General features: G+C 42.7%; 1 protein-coding gene across 5 annotated transcripts in view; it reads right to left on the minus strand.

The window, feature by feature from the left end:
* CSTF2 (cleavage stimulation factor subunit 2) overlaps window positions 1–18,733 on the minus strand; it is a 114,923-nt gene that overhangs the window by 61,214 nt on the left and 34,976 nt on the right. For all 5 annotated transcript variants that reach the window (XM_033945520.1, XM_033945518.1, XM_033945522.1 and 2 more), the window contains 2 exons: window positions 13,992–14,100; window positions 10,653–10,715 (listed from right to left, as the gene is read on the minus strand). In XM_033945520.1, coding sequence (XP_033801411.1) covers window positions 10,653–10,715; window positions 13,992–14,100 — 172 coding nt within the window. The remainder of the gene's footprint in view (window positions 1–10,652; window positions 10,716–13,991; window positions 14,101–18,733) is intronic.

Raw genomic sequence — 18,733 nt, forward strand, 5'->3', positions numbered from 1 at the left:
GAGGGAGCTCAACCCCTCCTGCCCAGGTGGACCTCTTACCCCCACCCCCACTAAAATACGGGCAGGAGGGATCCCAGGCCCTCCTGCCCTCGAATCGCCCCCCCCACGACCGCCCCCCACGAACCCCCGATCGCCCCCCCAACCCGTGCCCCCCCGGACTCCCCCAATCCCACCCCCCATACCTTGAAAACATTGGCCGGACGGACGGGTGCCAAGCCCGGACACAGTCCAGCCCAGCCAAGAGGGAGGATCTTCGATGCTCAGCCCTAGCCCAGAGGGAGGATCTTCGGACACCGGCATGTCCTGTGCGTTGGTGCTGGTGCCAAATCGGGGTAAGGGATATTATTTGGGTGCTCAGCGGGGGATGCCGGTTCGGAGGGGTGGGGGGAGCACTCATAAATCCAGTTAAGCTTGGTTTCCGAGGTGCCGATTTTGCGAATGTTTTGCTCGTCTTGCAAAACACTCGCAAACCAGTGCACTCGTAAACCGAGGTTTGACTGTATTATTATTTTTGAATCAAGACTCTAGAACCCCCAAGGAAGGTGTTTTTTCCAAAACACAGCCCGTGTCAGGTCCACCAAGCACAAATGCGGATAAAGTTTTATATTCGAGCCAACCTTTTTTTCCTCCTTTTTTTTTGGGGGGAGAGGTTACCTCGGTTTATATTTGAGTATACAGGTAACTGGCCCATTGAATCTGGACTAGTTAACACAGAGGAATGGAAAAATTAGGTTTACCTGATAACTATTCCCACAAGTCCTGGAATAGTGGGAAAGACTAATGGAAGGAAAATTATATCCATCAACCAGCAGGTGGCAACAGAAAACAGAGAACTGAATTATGCCATATACACATAAGTCAATCAGCTCAGATCCTCAGTATTTATGTAGACAAGCAGTAAGAAAAAAGAAGAAACACCAACAACCTTAAACATGAAAACATCATAAAAACTGACAGAATAAACATTATTTTCTGGACCATCCACAGAAAGGGCACAGGAAGAGGGTGCACATGGCAGGAGAAACCTACTAATAAGTGACCTACAGCCGCTCCATATCTCCTAACATTGCCTGAAAAAATATCAAAACCATGGGTAGGTCCCTGGAATAGTGGGAACGACTAATGGAAAGAAAATTCAGGCAAGAACTAATTTCTCCTTCAATTATACCTCTTCCCACTATTCCAGGAATTGTGGGAAGTGAGCAGACACACCGTAGTAAACTTTTCAGATCCTTTTAGTCCTGAAGCAACTGTACTGGTGAAACGCTGGTCATCGGCGGCAGTGGGATCAGTCACAGATGTTAACACTAATCTACAATCTAATATAATAAAATCCTAGCCGCGCATGCGCACTCTTACGAGCGTGTTACCTGATCTGTAGTTCTGTGGTCAGCAGAGTGCGCATGTGCACTTACCACGCATCTCTCTCTCTCGCAGCGGGCTTGCCGGCTCCGGCCACACTGACAAAGTTTATTTTCGAACCTCACCAGCGTCGGAGAAGACTTCTGACTCCAAACCTGCCGACTCCAGCAGCGTCCGCAGCACTTTACACATGCTGCTTCGGGGCCTTCTACTGCCCTGATTTGCTCTGCCGCATCTCTGTAGAAGGCCCCGAAACAGGGTGTGTAGAGTGCTGCAGATGCTGCTGGAATCGGCAGGTTTGTCAGGATCGCGGGAAGGGAAGGGGGCAGTAAGGGATTAAGGGAGATGGCCAGACCTCGGGAAGGGAAAGGGGGGGTAGGGGAAACGCTGCTACTGCACAGGGAAGTGGTGTGGGGGGGGAGGGAAATGGAGCGGGAGGGAATGCTGCTGCTGCTGCACAGGGAAGTGGGAGGGATCGAAATGCTGCTGCTGCTGCACAGGGAAGTAGGGTGGGGGGAGGGAAATGGAGGGGGAGGGAATGCTGCTGTGGCTGCTGCACAGGGAAGTGCATAGGAGGCAGGGAGAGAGACAGATAGATAGAAAGAAAGACAGACAGCGGGAGGAAGGGAGACAGAAAGAAAAGAAGAAAAACACAGGGGCAGGGAGACACAGAAAGACAGACAGCCAAAGGGGGCCAGGGAGAGAGACAGACAGAAAGAAAGACAGCGGGAGGGAGAGAGAGACAGAAATAAAGACAGACAGACATATATTCTAGCACCCATTAATGTAACGGGCTAAAATACTAGTAACATATAAACATCAATGATTAAAGACCATGGATATCAAAGTCTATAAGATAAGTGTGCTTAAACTAATTTATTTAGAGACTGTTTACAGGTGCATACAAATTGTGGGGAGGTTTTTATGCTCATAAGAAGGCATAAATAAGCCCGAGAGGAGTGTCCTGAGGCTTTTCCTCCCCAATTACATCATCCCATGACTGCAGTATTTGAGCTACTAGTTCTAAGAATACTTTTATGAGTGGATGATATTCTATGTTGGCTCCACTGGCTTCATAAGTTAGAACTAATGTTTATGTCCAAAAGCAACCCTCAGGACCCCAAGACTGCTGCCTGCAGAACTGAAACACCAAAACGGTTTCTGAACGTGCTAGAACATCCACCCTATAATGCTTGATAAAGGTATGCAGTGTAGATCAAGTAGCTGCTCTACAAATAACCGATGGAGACGAAGCTTCCACCCACAAAGTTGCCAAACATCTTGTAGAATGAGCCCACATCACAGATGGGAGGGGGGACTTCTCCAGAAGCATATAATTAGAGGCTATGGTCTCCTTCATCCATCTTGTAATCATAGGCTTGGAAGTCATCATATCCAATTTCAGCTTACAAAAAAAACACAAAAAGCTTATCAGATCTTCTAAACTCATTTGTGATTTCCGGATATCGGAGAACTCTCCAAACATCCAAGAGCTTCAAGAAGGAGTACCGAGCTCCCTCTTCTTCCCTACAAAAAGAGAGAAGTTCCACAAACTGATTAATATGGAATGCCGATACCACTGTCACCAAAAGGAAGGAACCATTCTGAGCGAGACCCCCACTTCTGTAAAACAGAGAAAGGGATCCCAACAAGACAGGGCCTAAAGTGATTCCAAGATGGCCGCGATGGAATGACTGTGGGTGAGACGCTCCCAGAATAGTTCCCCCACTTTACCTTCACGCTATGAAAATGCCGAAGAGAAGGGGCAGGAGCGCTGCGGGAGCCTCGTGGCGCTCAGATACCCCTCCTATGGCGACTATAGACAAATTTCTGAGGTGCTTACAGCAGGAGCAAGTTTTGTCGGGGATTCGCCCGCTGGAGGTTCCGGCAATGAGTGAAGCGGTGGTGAACTTTCCTGGGCTCGAGTCGACGCTGAGCTCCAACGCAAGATCCCCGCCCCAGGGAGCCAGCTCACTGCGGGACGATAAGTCTATCATAAGAACATAAGCAGTGCCTCCGCCGGGTCAGACCATAGGTCCATCCTGCCCGGCAGTCCGCTCCCGCGGCGGCCCAAACAGGTCACGACCTGTCTGAATCACCAGAAGGGGCTCCCTTGCCACCTTGGTTTCTCATTGAAGTCCTATCTTCCCATCGAAGTCCTAACCCTCCGTTCTTGCACATGCAAGAGGTGGACTCTATCCCGGGAGGCTATACTGAGCTTGGCCCCGGAAGAACTCAATCCTGGGGCAGAAACAGCGATGGAGCAGCCAGAAGAACAAGGCAGAAGAGAGAGAAGCCCTGTGACTGGAGGAACTCAATCAATACAACCAGGTACATTTGCTTCTTTAAAACCTATTAATGTTACCCTGGATTCAATTTGGGACCTAGTTGCAAGCTTGGGACAGACTTTATCCCCACAAATACTAGAATTGGAAAAAAAAGTTTTGGAACAAAAGGAAGAATTTAAAGTTGTTAAAGAAGATACCTCTTCACTGAAAACTAAAGTGGACATAATTGAAAAGGAATTATTAGAAGTAAAACAGGTACAGGGTACTTTAATTAGAGATAACACCAATTTAAGAAGGAAAGTTGAAAGTTTAAAAAATATTTCTCATTTAAATAATCTTTGAATTTTGAACTTTCCTAAAACTTCAACGATATCCGCAAAAGAAATGTTGAAAAAATACCTAATTGAAATATTAAATATTCCTGAAGATATGCTTCCTCCTTTCCTACAAGTATTCTCTCTTCCGACTAAAATAAAAGAAGAATCTTCTCCGTTGGTACAAAACCAGAATTCTCAAATGGATGTGACAACAATTTTGGAAACATCCCTTAAGGAAATATTAAAACCCGCTACTCTTTTACTCATGGTGGTATTAACACCTGATAAAAATTGGTTACTGAAATTGTTTTTCAAAAATAGAGACAAAGAATTCCTTGGACATAAGATACAGATGTTCCCAGATGTGACGAAGGAAATCCAAAAACGTAGACGTCAGTTCCTGCTCCTTAAACCAGGGGTAGCAGCAGTGGGGGGAATTTTCTTTCTGCGATACCCATGTAAATGTATTGTAAAATATAGATCCAATACATATATATTTTTTGAACCATCTCAGCTAACAGAATTTCTCGCTATGAAATGCCTTGAAGGGGATCCAAAAACATCAAGTTAATATTTAAAGATATTCCCGTAACCACAGTCAGGAAATTGCTATTTTGTTGTTTAATTGGATGATTCCATTTTCCTTATTTCACTCATTAAGATTCTTGGATCTATATAAATAATGGACTAAAGATTGATTAAGAAAACTATTTTCTTTGTATTACATATTCATTTATTATATATTGTAATGTCTTTCTCCATATTCTGAACAAAAAGTTGTTTCTTGATGTGTTAAATACAAATAAAGAATTTAAAAAAAAAAAAAGACAGGGCCTAAAGTTCCAAAACATGACGCACCAAAGAAATTGCCACCAGGAATGTCACTTTCAATGTCAGATCCTTCAAAGTAAGCTTCTTGAGATGTTCAAGTGAGGTTTCTGCAGAGCCCTCACAACCAGATCGAGATTCCATTCTGGGCAAAGAGTATGACAAGGAGGGTGCAAGTAGTCAACCCCTCTCAAAAACCAAACATCGTCTGGATGTGTCACCAAAGAAATTCTGCAAACGGCCTCTATAACAAGCCACCTTTAAATCCAACAGTAAGCCCTTGTGCAACCCTGACTGAAGAAATGCCAAGATCTAAGCAATTGTAGAAGAGAAGAGGGAAATCCCCTGCTTCTCACACCAACATTCAAACGTCCTCCAATCTTGTGCATATGACATGGAGGTAAAGTGCTTCTGCACCTGTAGCAATGTAGTAATAACAGAATCAGAATAATCTTTCAGCATCAATCTAGCCCTTTCATACTAGACCCTGCTGCAGCAGCTCCCGACCCTGTGGAAGCCAGAGAGGAGCTCTGCACAACAATTGCATCAGATCCACATACCAAGGTCTTCAAGGCCAATCCGGGACCACTACAATTAACGGAACTTGGTACCAAGCCACTCTTCTTAACAGACTACTTACTACTGGCCATAGAAGGAAAACATAAAGGAACACCGAATCCAATCACTCCTGAAGGAGATCATCGAGACCCATTGAGCCCGGTTCCTTTTGACAACCGAAAAACCTAGCCACTTTGGCATTTACCTTCATCATCATCAGGTTCAGATGTGGAAGTCCCTAACTGAAATACCATGCTGGACAATTCCCACTCCCCTGAGTCCAACGAGGTCCTGCTGAGGAAATTTGCTTCCACATTCAAAGAGCCCGCAATGTGAACCACTGACAGGCAGAGCAGATTCTTCTTTACCCAGCGCAAAAGCAGACAAGCTTCCCTTGCTAGCTGCGGGTCCCCCCCAGTTGTTTGTTGATGTATGCTACAGCTGTCACATTATCTGAGAACACTCTAACCGGAGCTACCTGCCAACCAATGAAAAAAGGTGATCAGGGCTTTCTGCACTGTTTTGAGCTTCAAATGACTGAAAAGCCAGAGAGTCTCCTCTACCAACCAAGTTCTCTGCACTAAATGAAACCAATAGTAGCCCCCCCCAGCCTGATAGGCTGGCATCTGTGGTTACTATATCCCATTATAGGATGGGAAACAGAACCTCAATGGTCAGATTCTTTGATTAATAACCACCACTGCATACTGGTCTCCAAGGAAGGCAAAATCTGTAATTCTGGGACACCGATGACCAGCAGCTGAGAAGAGAATCCTGCAACAAGCGCATAAGTGCCCATGCCCAGGCAACCACCTCCATGGTCACTGTCTTGGAGCCCAAAACTTGGACATAATCCCAGACTCGAGACCTGTCCTTCCTCTGGAGGAGCTGAATCTGCTAAATCAGCTTCAAGCAGGGAGATCTGAGAAAGAGCCTCTTCTATGTGTTAAACATTCTTTGATAGGACTTTAGAATATCAGGTGGGGAAAGCGAATTCTTGGATAAGCCCGCTGATTGCTCAGTCTTATTCTTATCCTATATTTAGGAAATTATTAAAAACTCATTTGTTTGATAATCAAGAATGTTGATCTTCAAGCTTTTTAATGATTTTTTCATGCCGTGTTTGTAAATTTTTCTTTACAATTAGGTTGTATTTTAAATCGAGATATTAATACTTGTATGTTTAAGTTATATTTTAACCATGATGTATAATTCTGCCCATAGAAATGTATATACGATTGTATTTATCTACTGTTGTGAACCACCTAGAACTAATGGCAGGGCGGTATACAAGAAATAAAATTATTATTATTATTATTATTATTATTAATAAACAGAACCCCTAAATATTCCAGGGTCTGCATCACAATGAGCTAGCTCTTCTCAGCGTCGATCACTCATCTCAACAGCTGAAGATGAATGACTTTAGACACTGCTGATATATTGTCCTGACACGAGAATGCTTGAATAAGCCAGTTGTCCAAGTAAGGATGCACCTGGATTCCCTGGCATCCCAGAAAGGATGCAACCATCACCATGCTCTTGGAGAATGTCTGTGGCACTGTTGCCAAACTGAAAGGCATAGTCCTGAAGTGGAAGTGACGACCAAGTACCACAAAGCATAGGAAATGCTGATGATTGAGATTGAGAGCGGTGAGAAACTCGCCTACTTGAACAGAAGTGAATACCGACCTAAGAGTTTCCATGAAAAAACGTGAGACAAAGAGACAATTATTGAGGCTCTTGCACAGAGCCCTCCCTTTTCGGAATACAAAGTGGATCGAATATCTTCCCTGGACTTGCTCAGCTGGCAGAACTGGTACAATTGCACAAAGCATCTGCAAGCTGTCTATGCTGACTCAGATCTGTGCCACTTTGGTGCCTCCTCAACAAGTGTACTTCAAGAATACAGGAGCAATTGGGCGGGAGAACTCTAGCTTGCATCCATCCTTCAGGATATCTAGGACCCATTTGTTATGGCAAACTACTCTTCTAAAAACTCCTGAGCACAACCCCCAATCAAAAGAACAGACCAGCCTGACATCATTGTGAAGGCCGGGATGCACTAGACACCCAAGCCACCTGTGAAACAAACTTTCTGTCTTCCTGAAATGAAGACTGATGTGCTTGAAAATGGGTTCTCTGGCCATATTGTTGATGGACAGGCCTGCAATGCTTACTGTCTCGAAATCTAGCATGGATGAATCCTAAAGTTCGAGTAGAAACTCTTGGCTTGTCCTTGGGCAAGCATCAAGGCTCAGTCTCCCCAAGATCCTTAATCAAATTGCTGAGGTCTCCTCAAAAAGCCATCTGACTCTAAAGGGCAACTTCACCAGACATAGCCACATCAACAGTCTCATTCCTTAACCAGAGCTGCTTATATGCCCTTAGCCATAGTGCACAACATGTTGTAAATGGTATCTGCCAAGCAAGCTTGCTCTGCTTCCACATAGATCGCTTGGGAGCTTTCAGGTGGTCCAGATATCCGATGCCATTTGACGCATGATCAAGCCACAAAGGAGCTGCAGTCAAACACAGGGAGGCTACCTCAAATGCCTGTTTCAAGACATTTTCAAGCTTCCTATCCCGGAGAACCTTCAGAGCAGTGCCTCACTCCACAGGCAGAGTAGTCTTTTTGGTCACTGCCATAACCAAGGGGTCAACTTTAGGCAAATGCAGCTTTTCTTCCAGCAGAAGGGGATATAGATGCGGAATCATCCCCCTTCTTAGGAGAAAAATCATTTTCTTCAAAAGGTTCCCTTATGGAAGGCTCATCTGAATAGAGCGAGGCCAGGTCAGACAGAGGAGAAATGAAACAATGCCTCTTCAGGCACCTCATGCAGCTCTAAACGTGAACTACTGGAAAACTGACTGGAGAACCCTCAGCCTGTCCCTGCTTCATCAAATAGGCAATATAAAGAAGCAAAACAAACTCAGGTGAAAACATCCCCTCTGTAGACTCCTGCTGTTCAGCTGAGCCCTGCGGTGAAAAAACAGAGGCTGCAATCTGAGGAGGAAAACCCCAAGCCAGCGCTTCACTGCTCACTATACCCACCAAAATAGCTGCCATTTCTACATTTGTGGAAGGGAACCATGCAACTGCCCAGGAGCCCAAAGTTAATCTAAATAGCCACTGCTATCTACACTCCCCCGACATCATTTTGCCGGCAGAGTCTGCTGTGTCTTTTGGGTTCCCTGGCTTGCACACCATTCAGTAACCCAACGATGTCCAGCGAGCCCCACACTGGAAACATTGCTTAACACCTTCGGCAGGTGCTACCATGATCAACTGCTGCTGAAGTACACTGATGAAATTCTCCCAAGTCCTCGACCAAAGGCCCCTCCTCCTCCACCAATTGAATCTGAGAACCCCCCCCACCCAGTCTTACCATTGCTGGCTCCTCTTGCTTCCTCTCTCCCAATGCTCCTGCACTCTGCTAATTAGGAGAAGTTGCCTTCACTGTATTTCAGTAAATGCCATTTTGTTTTTCAGGTGCTGTGAAGGTTGTTGGAAAGGCACATGATAGAAGCGACAGGTAGGGGAAAGAGAGGGAGGCTCCACAGGGTAATAGACACAGGGATCTAAAACCTCCAGATATGACTCCTCAATACTCAGCATTCACCAGCTCAGCTGGTTACAAGCTGACCAACTGGACTAGGAGCTAAGGACTCAGAACCAAAGGCTGAATAGCATGTCCATCTACCTGCTGAAGATAGAAAATAAAGGAATTATTTCAGTAAATGCCATTTTGTTTTTCAGGTGCTGTGAAGGTTGTTGAGGATTGATTGAGGATAGCTCAATTCTGTGTTTTCTATCTTCACCTGCTGGTTGATGGACATAATTACTCCCACAAGTCCTAGAATAAGTAGGAAGAGTCATAATGGAAAAGCATGATACACAGAACAGTTTATGCTCTGCATATTATTAACTATTACACTGGGTGACAATGTATGATTGTATTGACGATAAAGCAGCCTAAAATTGTACACTCCAATTTTAATGTGTTTTTAGTACTTTAGTACATAAGCCCATGTGACTGTATGACTGCAAAGCATGGTGGATCTTGCCTATATGATTCAATTTTCTGTAACTTAACTTTTCTTATATTTAAAAGAGAACACTCAGATCACTGACTGGGGATTCTCAAGGATAATTAACTTTTCAGCACCAAGACTTAAGATGGAGGAACAGTTCTACACCTTTCATGTCTCAGGCAACCCCATATGTTGTGCAATCTCCTGGACCTTCCAATCACTGATAACACTTGAGAGGCCACCTAATGTATCTCAGCCCTTCTTCAATACAGCTCTGGGAAATCCTGCAAGATATAAGGAACTCCCTCCTGAATCAGCCAAATAGAAATACCTAGAAGTTCACAATATTACACAAATTTCAGTTTTTTGTCTTAGGGTCTAAGTTTTCTTCACTCAGACACAGAACAGGAAAAAGTCTCTAAAGTAGAATTTGTTACAAAGTTTAACTTGAGAAGTTTAGTGTAACTTTATTATTACACTAGCTATATAAACACAAAACCAATAATTTATTTTCAAGTAATATGGGGGAGGTGGTGTCAACAAGTGTGGACTGTCACACAGGAGACTGGGTTCAATTGCTAAGCTGGGCAGAGTTGAGGAATCAGCCTTCAGAGTGTCACAGCCCTGTCGGGAGGGGATGAGGGAGTACTATCCAGTTCATATTGGCAACATGTACTGTCCTAGCTCATGGTATTGCAGCCCAGTTTCCAGTCATCCCCCAAGGCAGGAGCCCAAATCCCATGAGTTTACTCCCTCCTGATGATACGTGGAGTGAAACTCCAGTTGAGGAACCAGGTTTAGGCACTTTCGGGTGTGCACTATTGATTTTTTGGTGTTTTCGGTTGATTTTGTTCACATCTACAGCAGAGGAAACTAATCAGAGAAATGGTGCATCACTCCCAGTTAAGTACAACTTTTTACCTGGGTTTTACACGCTATACACGATGCATTATATAGGACTACACTGTGGTTATGATGGTCCCAGCTAGCAACCCCTGCTCTAGATATCACTATGATTTCATTTTGAGCACTGAGATATGCAAGTCTGAACACAGCACTTCCATATACATAATTGATTGGTTATATTAATGACTGATTATTTATTATTATTATATACAGTGGACTTTTTAAATAATATATAGAGCCTGTGTGTAATGCAGTATAGCCCTAAGAAAAGCCAGATTAGACTTAGCTGGAAGCCCAAAAAAGTAGGGGAACATTTCAGAGTTATGGAAAAAGGACAATTTTGGTTTTGTTTTTTTACCTTGTCCCCTCTCATGAGGTACTGGTCCTCCTGCTGGAATCCCAACCTGGGGCTGTAGACCCCCTGTAAATAGAAAGGTAGTGAAAAAAACAGGAAGAAAGAATGCATTTCCTCCACCAGTAAACACACAGATCCTTGGAACGGAATGTTTCTTCCTTTCAGCTCTTAAACTCCACCTAGGTACAAGGGCTTGCAATGTAGTGACCTCCAGACCTGCCTGTTTTCAATTAACTAATATTAACCTACTGTAATCCAATTTAAGAGCAAAAGCAAAACATAACACTGATTCATTTTTGCAAAGTGCACTGAGCATGGTACACAAGATTTAATATGAGAGGCTTTAGGGAATGGCTTCTTGCTTCCAAGAATCTATCCCCAAGATATATATCACTTCAGGATGGCAAGTGCCACCCCAAAATATTGCTTTGCCACCCCAAAATTAGCACTATCCCCATGAATCTGGCATTGCCTCCTTTCTTTCTTTCCACTCCCTCCTGCATGTGCATCTCCCCTTCCCTCTGTCTGCCCCCAGCCCAGGCCCTAAAAACTTGCATGTTCACTGGCACTGCTTCTATCAGGCTCTTTCTGGCTAGCCCCAAGTTCCATCCCTCAGTTGCAACTTGCTGTTGCAGCATAGGCAGGATTCAGCAGAATGAAAGAAATCTTAGAATGGCTAGAGAGGGCCTGATGTAAGCAATGCCAGTGTACACATGTTTGTAGGGCCAGTGCTTACATTTGGGGAGAGGTGGGTTGAGAATAGATGGAAGGGAAGCAGAGATTTTGGACTCACAGGAGGGAACATGGTGAGGGAAAATGCTATACTTGAATGAAAGGGAGGGAGGGAGGGAGAGAAGAGTAGGGCAGGTGGGGGAATGCTGCACACGATGGAAAGGAAAAGGGAATGCTGAACATTGTTAGAAGAGGTGGAAAACTACATAGAATTGAAAAGGAGACAAAAAATGGAAGAAAGCTAAATGTGAAAGATCATGCTAAAGATGGATGTAGAGCAGGAAGTGAAGAAAGGATGCGAGAAAAGAAATAGCAGATGGACAGGAGGCCCTGGAAACAGAGTTAAGAGCACAGATTGAGAGAAAAATAACCAGAGACTGGGGACAAGATGATTAGAAAAATAAAATCACTGTGTCTCCAGATAGTTTAAATATCTACTAAATGAGCAACTTTGTTGGTGATATTTAAAACAGAAATTGAAAAACAACTTATACTTAAATTGTATTTTTTGAATAAACAAGCATTATTTTGTGGATAACAATTAATGATTTTTCCTGATGTGTCCAGACAGACACAACTTAGGAGGAAACAGTTTCTACAGCTTAAGCCTAAAGTTTTAGCTGTGGGAGCTACTTTTTTCTTAAAATTCCCTTGCAAATGTTTGGCAAACTATAAAGCTGATAAATTTGTTTTTGTAGATCCGTCACAATTGGAGAATTTCTTGATTGATAAGGTTACACTGAAAGTTTCAAATACTAATATAGTTGTTGAAGAAAGTTAAGGAAATAAAGGATTTGGTCATTTTGTCTGTCAAGGATGATTGTAAATTGTTTTCCTTATAATTTTTATTGTACTTTTAGGTTGTACTGAGCGGCCTTTGACAAGGTGGACTTGGCATAAGTCTTAAATTTGAATTTTAAGTTGTTTCTTTTGAATTGTTTTCTATTTGCTTTTCCTGATTTTTGTTATTGATGTAACAAATATTAATAAAAATGTAAAGAAAAAAAAAGAAAAAGAAAAAAACATACTATGTTACTATATTATTTTCATTTTAGTGTCTGAATTATGGCAGTTTTGAGAATTTACATCTGCTAGTTGGCATTATTTTGCACTATATAGAATGAAATGCATTTCTTTCTCTGCATGCAGAATCTGGCATCTCAGGTTTCAGTTTATTTTTTTCTATCTTAGAACTTTTACTTTTTGGTTGCTTATCCTGTATTTGAACATAAGTTATCTATGTTCTGCATGTGTGACTAAAGCCAGGATGGGGTGCTGTGGAAGAATATATGAGAGGAAAGAGACAGGTCTCTGAAAGAATTGAGTAAAGCTAGAAATGAAATTAATGTGGTCAAGGAGATGCAATAGATTAGATAGAAGGTAAGAGACAGAATAGCTTGGAGACCTTAAAAGAAACGAGAGACATGCATAGAGCTAGGGCTGATGAGGAGATGAGTGGCAGTGGAAGTCTGATGAGGGCTGAAAGAGTGAGTATATAGGTTGGAAATGGGGGATTTAGGAAGTGGATGAAAGGTAGAGATGGGACAGCAGACTGGGGAAATGGGCTGGAGAGGGGATGAGATGGAGATTAGAAAAGCTACTAGGTAGATGAGAGGTGAAAAAAAAGGCAACTAAAAACTAGAGGATGAGAGAAAGGGAGAATCATTTGGGTGGATAAAGAAGCAGAGAAAAGTGAAAAAAGAAACATAAAAAAAGATCAATGCCAGGAAGATATAGAAAAGGAAGGGATGAGAGAGAAAGAAGACCAACACAAAAAGTGGAACAGACTGGGACCAACAAAATTAGAAAGTGCCCAGATGACCAAGGTGAAAAAATATTATTTATTTAATACTTTTTAAGGATTGGAATGTGTTCAATTTGAGGAAACGTACATATTGCTTATTTTTGCATTTAGCAGAGTACAGGAAAAAAATCATATATTCAAGGTGATATACAATACTAAAATTATGTTACAACATATAAGGGGACTATCAATGCTACAGACATGACTTACAAAACTGAATGAACCACTAGGGAAGGCAAGGATAGAAATACATTAATTGACAGTAAATAAAACAATAAAGGGGAGCAGCACAGGGTGGGATTTAGAAAAAATCCAAAATTAAAAAATGGGCTAAAAAACAGCGATTTTGAGTAAGGGTTTGCTGTCAACAACTGTATTCTCCAGTCATCATCCTCTGTTCTATTATGATTTGAAGGGCATGACTGATAAACAACATACAGAGCTTTGCAGGGACTCCGTCAATTCCATATCAAGCCACCGGGTCTGTTCTACCTTGCCCCAGCTACAAAAAGACTCTACTGACACCTAGAGGTTATATATTTTAAGTTCCGCAATTACATTTACTTTTGGGTTTGGTTGATTGAATTTAAAAAAAACAAACAAAAAACAAAAACGACGTTTGAAATTTGGGACTGGTGATCAAGGGTGTTTATCCTCATCATTTATACATTTGTTTGCACATGTTCGTGTCAAATGATTCCCTCACACTATGACAAAGCTAAAGGACCCATCTCAACAAGATGCCCTCAGAGCCCCCATGTCATATACTAACAAAAGAAAAAAAGAAAAAGACAAGTGGAACTGACCTCCAGGAGCCACAGGACCAGATGTTGGCATTGGTCCTGGTGCTGGACCACCACCTTGCATGGGAGGGTGCTGCATCATAGGAGGGGCTCCATTCACATGCATTCCACCCTGTACAGAGAATATATTGTTAACAAAACAAAGTACTATGCACAAGTACACTTGTCACGACCCACCAATTATCATGGGTGAGAAATTTCTCTCTCTAACCCTAAGCTGATCTATTTAAATTCAACTCAGTTTACTAGATTTCTAAGATTTTCCAAGGCCAAAAGCATCAAATGTCTTGCAAATGCTATTGAACTCTTTCATATTTTAGCACTCTGCTGTCTAAAAATTAAATTCAAAACACGAAGTGGGAGTTCTCTCAGGGTTTCTGCAGCTGGCATTGTGCTTGTTGCAGGTTTCCAAGTCTCGCTGCGTCTTTGTCAAGTAGAAACTGATGTTTCAGCCATCATACTATGTCTTTCTTCAGGGTATGCACTGAAGTCTGCAGTGTGACCTTGGAAATAGTGAGTTCACTGACTTGATTGGTGGACTACCCTGTTCCCAATTTGCATTTTGGTGGAAAGTCAGTTGGTCAGATGCCAGCTGCGGAAACCCTGAGAGAACATCTTTAAACCTACCATAGACTTTTCCATTCTATGGACTTTTACAACAAAAACAGTGGCCAACAGAGTTTTGGTATAACCGCCTCCCAAACAGGCTGTTGCCCTAAGCCATTGGTGGTACAGTGGCAGTATGATTCTGAAGTGGTGGGAGCCCATCTGACAGGCTGTACACCGATATTAGACTCTGTCATATTATGTCTGAAGACATTGGTGGTGCAGTGGCAGTATGATTCTGAAGTGGCACAAGACCAACCGACAGGATATATAGCAATGTAAGTGTCTGCCATAACATGTCTTGAATGTTCATGAAGTAATCATAGTCGAAAGGAAACATGAACATCCAGAAAGGCGTGCTAGTCTCTTTATGGTCATAGACAGAAAAGAAACTCTGGCAGTCACCACCAACACTGTAACAGACCAATGTATGTAATGAGAAAGAGGAATCCAACTTTACAGGCTCTACACACATTAGACTCGCATTAGACACAGTAATGTTCAGATAAGTATGGAGACAGAGTTCAATGTTGAAGAAGTTCTGAAACAGTGAAGTGAAGCCTGGACTGAAGTTAAAGACTGTAGACGTGGTCGGTACCGATGTTCCGCCATCAAAGAGAAAAAATTTTACCGATACCATTGGTCACTCAGCCGGTACCCAGTATTGTTGGAAGTACCTTTGGCATCATCAGTACCACATAACTTTCAATAACCTAGACCAGATCGGTTTACCGGTACCGTTGAAACATGTCCCCAACTCTAAGAGAGCTTTTCTTGGTAAGCCTGCCCCGAGACCTAGGGCTTGGATGCCGATATCACTGGTACCGCAGTTAGCGCCTTCCATTTTACCAGTGTGTTAAGAAGCACTGGTACCATCACTTTCGGTACCCAAGGCACCATCGACACTCTGGGCACCCTCGGTGCTAGTGGCAAAAGTAAGACACGGGTACCTTTGAGACTTGTCTGCCGGTACCTTAAGTGTCAAGACTCGCCTAAAGAGGGAGCTAAGAAGGGAAAAATGCTTGAGGACCTGAATAAACTCATGTAAACCGTTCTGAGCTCTCCTGGGAGAATGGTATAGAAAATTGAAAAAATAAGATGCAACCCTCACTGAAGATAATTGAGTCGCAAGTTGGTCGTTGGAAAGTCGGCACAAATGAACTCAATGCCATAAAGACTTGTGACATAGTTGAGTGAAAATTCCCAAAAGTAGCCAAAAAACAATCAACGAGGAAAGCGCTGCAGGCAAAATTTAAACTGAGGCTGAAGCGATGTGAAAAGGACCCGCTGACAAGAAGCCCTTGAGGGAAAGAAAACCCGTTGTTTGTTTGGGGGGTTTTTTGAGTCCTTTAATAAAAGGGTAAACTAATATGATGATAGATCAGGAACACTTCTAAATTCCAGAAATTAGCTGCCCCAAAGCTACATAAAAATTCTATGGAGAACAGGAAATTACGGCAAAAATCAGAACTGCTACATTGCTAAACACTACTTACAGCATAGACCATAATGGCAGCTTCTATGAAGATTCAGTAATACTACAAACTGCAGAAAAATACTATCAAGGCACACAGAACTGATGTGCTGGTAGTCACATCTTCTCTGAATAGTTAACAATGGCTGCTCAAATGCACAAACTACTCGGCATGCCAGAGAGGATGGCAACCTTGAACCAGGAAGAAATTGTACACTGCTATCCACAAGTTTTTTGAACTATGAACAAACACAATGCACAAGCATTGCAAAGGACCGTTAATATCATGCCTAGGTTAAAGCAGATTAAGGATTCTCAGGACACACCTAGCCAGTCAAGTTATTAGGATATTTACAATAATTATTAAAGAAATAAATTTGTATATGCTACCTCCATTCTACCATCTCATGCATATTACATTACATTAGTGATTTCTATTCCGCCAATACCTTGCGGTTCAAGGCGGATTACAAAGGCCATTTCCAGAGGAATTGAAGAGTAGAACGATTTGCTACAGAGAATTGGGATGAGTCTTGCGGTGTTAGTTTGTCTTCAAGGATGTCTTGAATAGGATGGTTTTTATTTCTTTTCTAAACGATTTGTAGTCTGTAGTCGTTATCAATAAATTGGAGAGTTGGTAGTCTAGTTTTTCTGCTTGAGTCGCTAGAGTTTTTTCATTTGACGTCTCTGATTGGGGGATGAGTGAACGGTTTGTGCGTTCTCCTGTGTCTGGTTGAGATAGTTTGGATTAGGCGATTGTTTAGGTAGGCTGGGCTGTCTCCGTTTATGGTTTTAAATAGTAGGCAGTAGAATTTGAATTGTACTCTTGCTTGTATTGGGAGCCAGTGTGAATCTAGGTACGCCGCCGTGATGTGGTCGTGTTTCCTCAGTAAATAAATAAGTCTTAGCGCTGTGTTTTGAACAGTTTGTAGTTGTTTTATCATGGTTGTAGGGCAGGTGAGATAGAGTATGTTGCAGTAGTCTAGACGACCCAGGGCTAGGGACTGGACCAAGAGCTGGAATTGTGTTCTGTCGAAGAATTTTCAAACTTGCCTTAAATTTCTCAAGACCACAAATGATTTTTGTATTGTTTGTTGATTTGTGGTTGCATGGTACAGCATCTGTCTATTGTCATTCCTAGAAGTTTTAGAGTGGGTTGTATAGGGTATGTGATTGAGTTTATTACTAGATTTGTTATAGTTGGGGTTTTATTATTTTCGAGGAGAATGAATTTTGTCTTGTCTGGGTTCAGTTTCAGTTTGTGATTATTCATCCATGTTGCAACTGTTTCAAGTGTCCTCTGTAGTGTGTCTGTCATGGAGGACGTTGGTTGGTCAAAAGGAAGGAGAATGGTGATGTCATCTGCATAGCTATAGGAGGTTAAGCCTAATTTGTCCAGTCAGGTGCCGAGGGATGAAATGTAGAGATTGAAGAGAGTTGGGGATAGTGGAGATCCTTGGCGTACGCCGCAGGAGTTGGACCATGGTTCTGGTTTTTCTTTGTTCAACTTGACTCTGTAGGTTCTAGATTGTAGGAAGCCTTGAAACCATGTGTGAACCTTGTCTGTGATTCCTATTGTTTCTAGTATTTGTAGTAGGATGTTGTGTTTTGTTGATATCATTGTTGATATCCTGAAAACTGGTGTTTTGAGAACTGTGTTGAGAACCCTTGAACCAGACTAATAATCAAACTAACAGGAAAAGAAATCACAGTTGTGATTCAGCATTCCAGTCATGAAGGTGGTGGCCACAGCAAGAGAGTTCATGTAACAGATCCTGGCAGAGGAATTCAAGATGGCGGGATCGAGAGGAATTCAAGATGGCGGCAGCAGATTGCTTGCGCTCCTGAACCGATCTGGGAGCGTTCTACTCAAAGTTTCTTTTTGCTAACCAGATGCTGCACACGAAGCGCAAGGGGATATTTCGGGTGGATTCCTCGACACCTCAAACTTCCTCCCCGATGCAGCGATCGATTTGGGAGTTTGCAACCATGCAGAATCCTGTGGAGTTATCTGGGGTGTTGGCGGCGTTACCCTCCACACGAGGAGAAGTGGAGGACTTTGCTTTGGAAACATCCTTATCTCCCCCAGAAGCTGTTCTTCCACCACGACCTGCTCCAACCGCGGCACGTCTGAGGAGCCTTGCCGAATGGACTTTGCAGGGGGAACCCCGGATCAAGGGACAGAGGCCGTGGGAGGAATGAAGGAGCAGGGAAACTTGGGAGCTGTAGGAAAATCCAGCTCTCAATTGATCAAACTATCCACAACTTTTTTGAACTATGAACACAATGCACAAGCATCGCAAAGGACCATTAATATCATGCCTAGGTTAAAGCAGATCAAGGATTTTCATGACACACCTAGCCAGTCAGGTTATTGGGATATTTACAATAATTATTAAAGAAATAAATTTGTACATGCTACCTCCATTCTACTATCTCATGCATATTCATTGTTGATATCCTGAAAACTGGTGTTTTGAGAACTGTGTTGAGAACCATTGAACCAGACTAATGATCAAACTAACAGGAAAAGAAATCACAGCTGTGAAGATGGTAGCCACAGCAAGAGAGTTCATGTAACAGATCCTGGCAGACTTCTACATCTCTGTAAATTTTGATGCAAGTGGTGTGACAAAAATGGACCCTTTTCCAGGCCAGCGGTGAT

This window comes from Geotrypetes seraphini, chromosome 5, assembly GCF_902459505.1.
Source record: "Geotrypetes seraphini chromosome 5, aGeoSer1.1, whole genome shotgun sequence".
Lineage (NCBI taxonomy): Eukaryota > Metazoa > Chordata > Amphibia > Gymnophiona > Dermophiidae > Geotrypetes > Geotrypetes seraphini.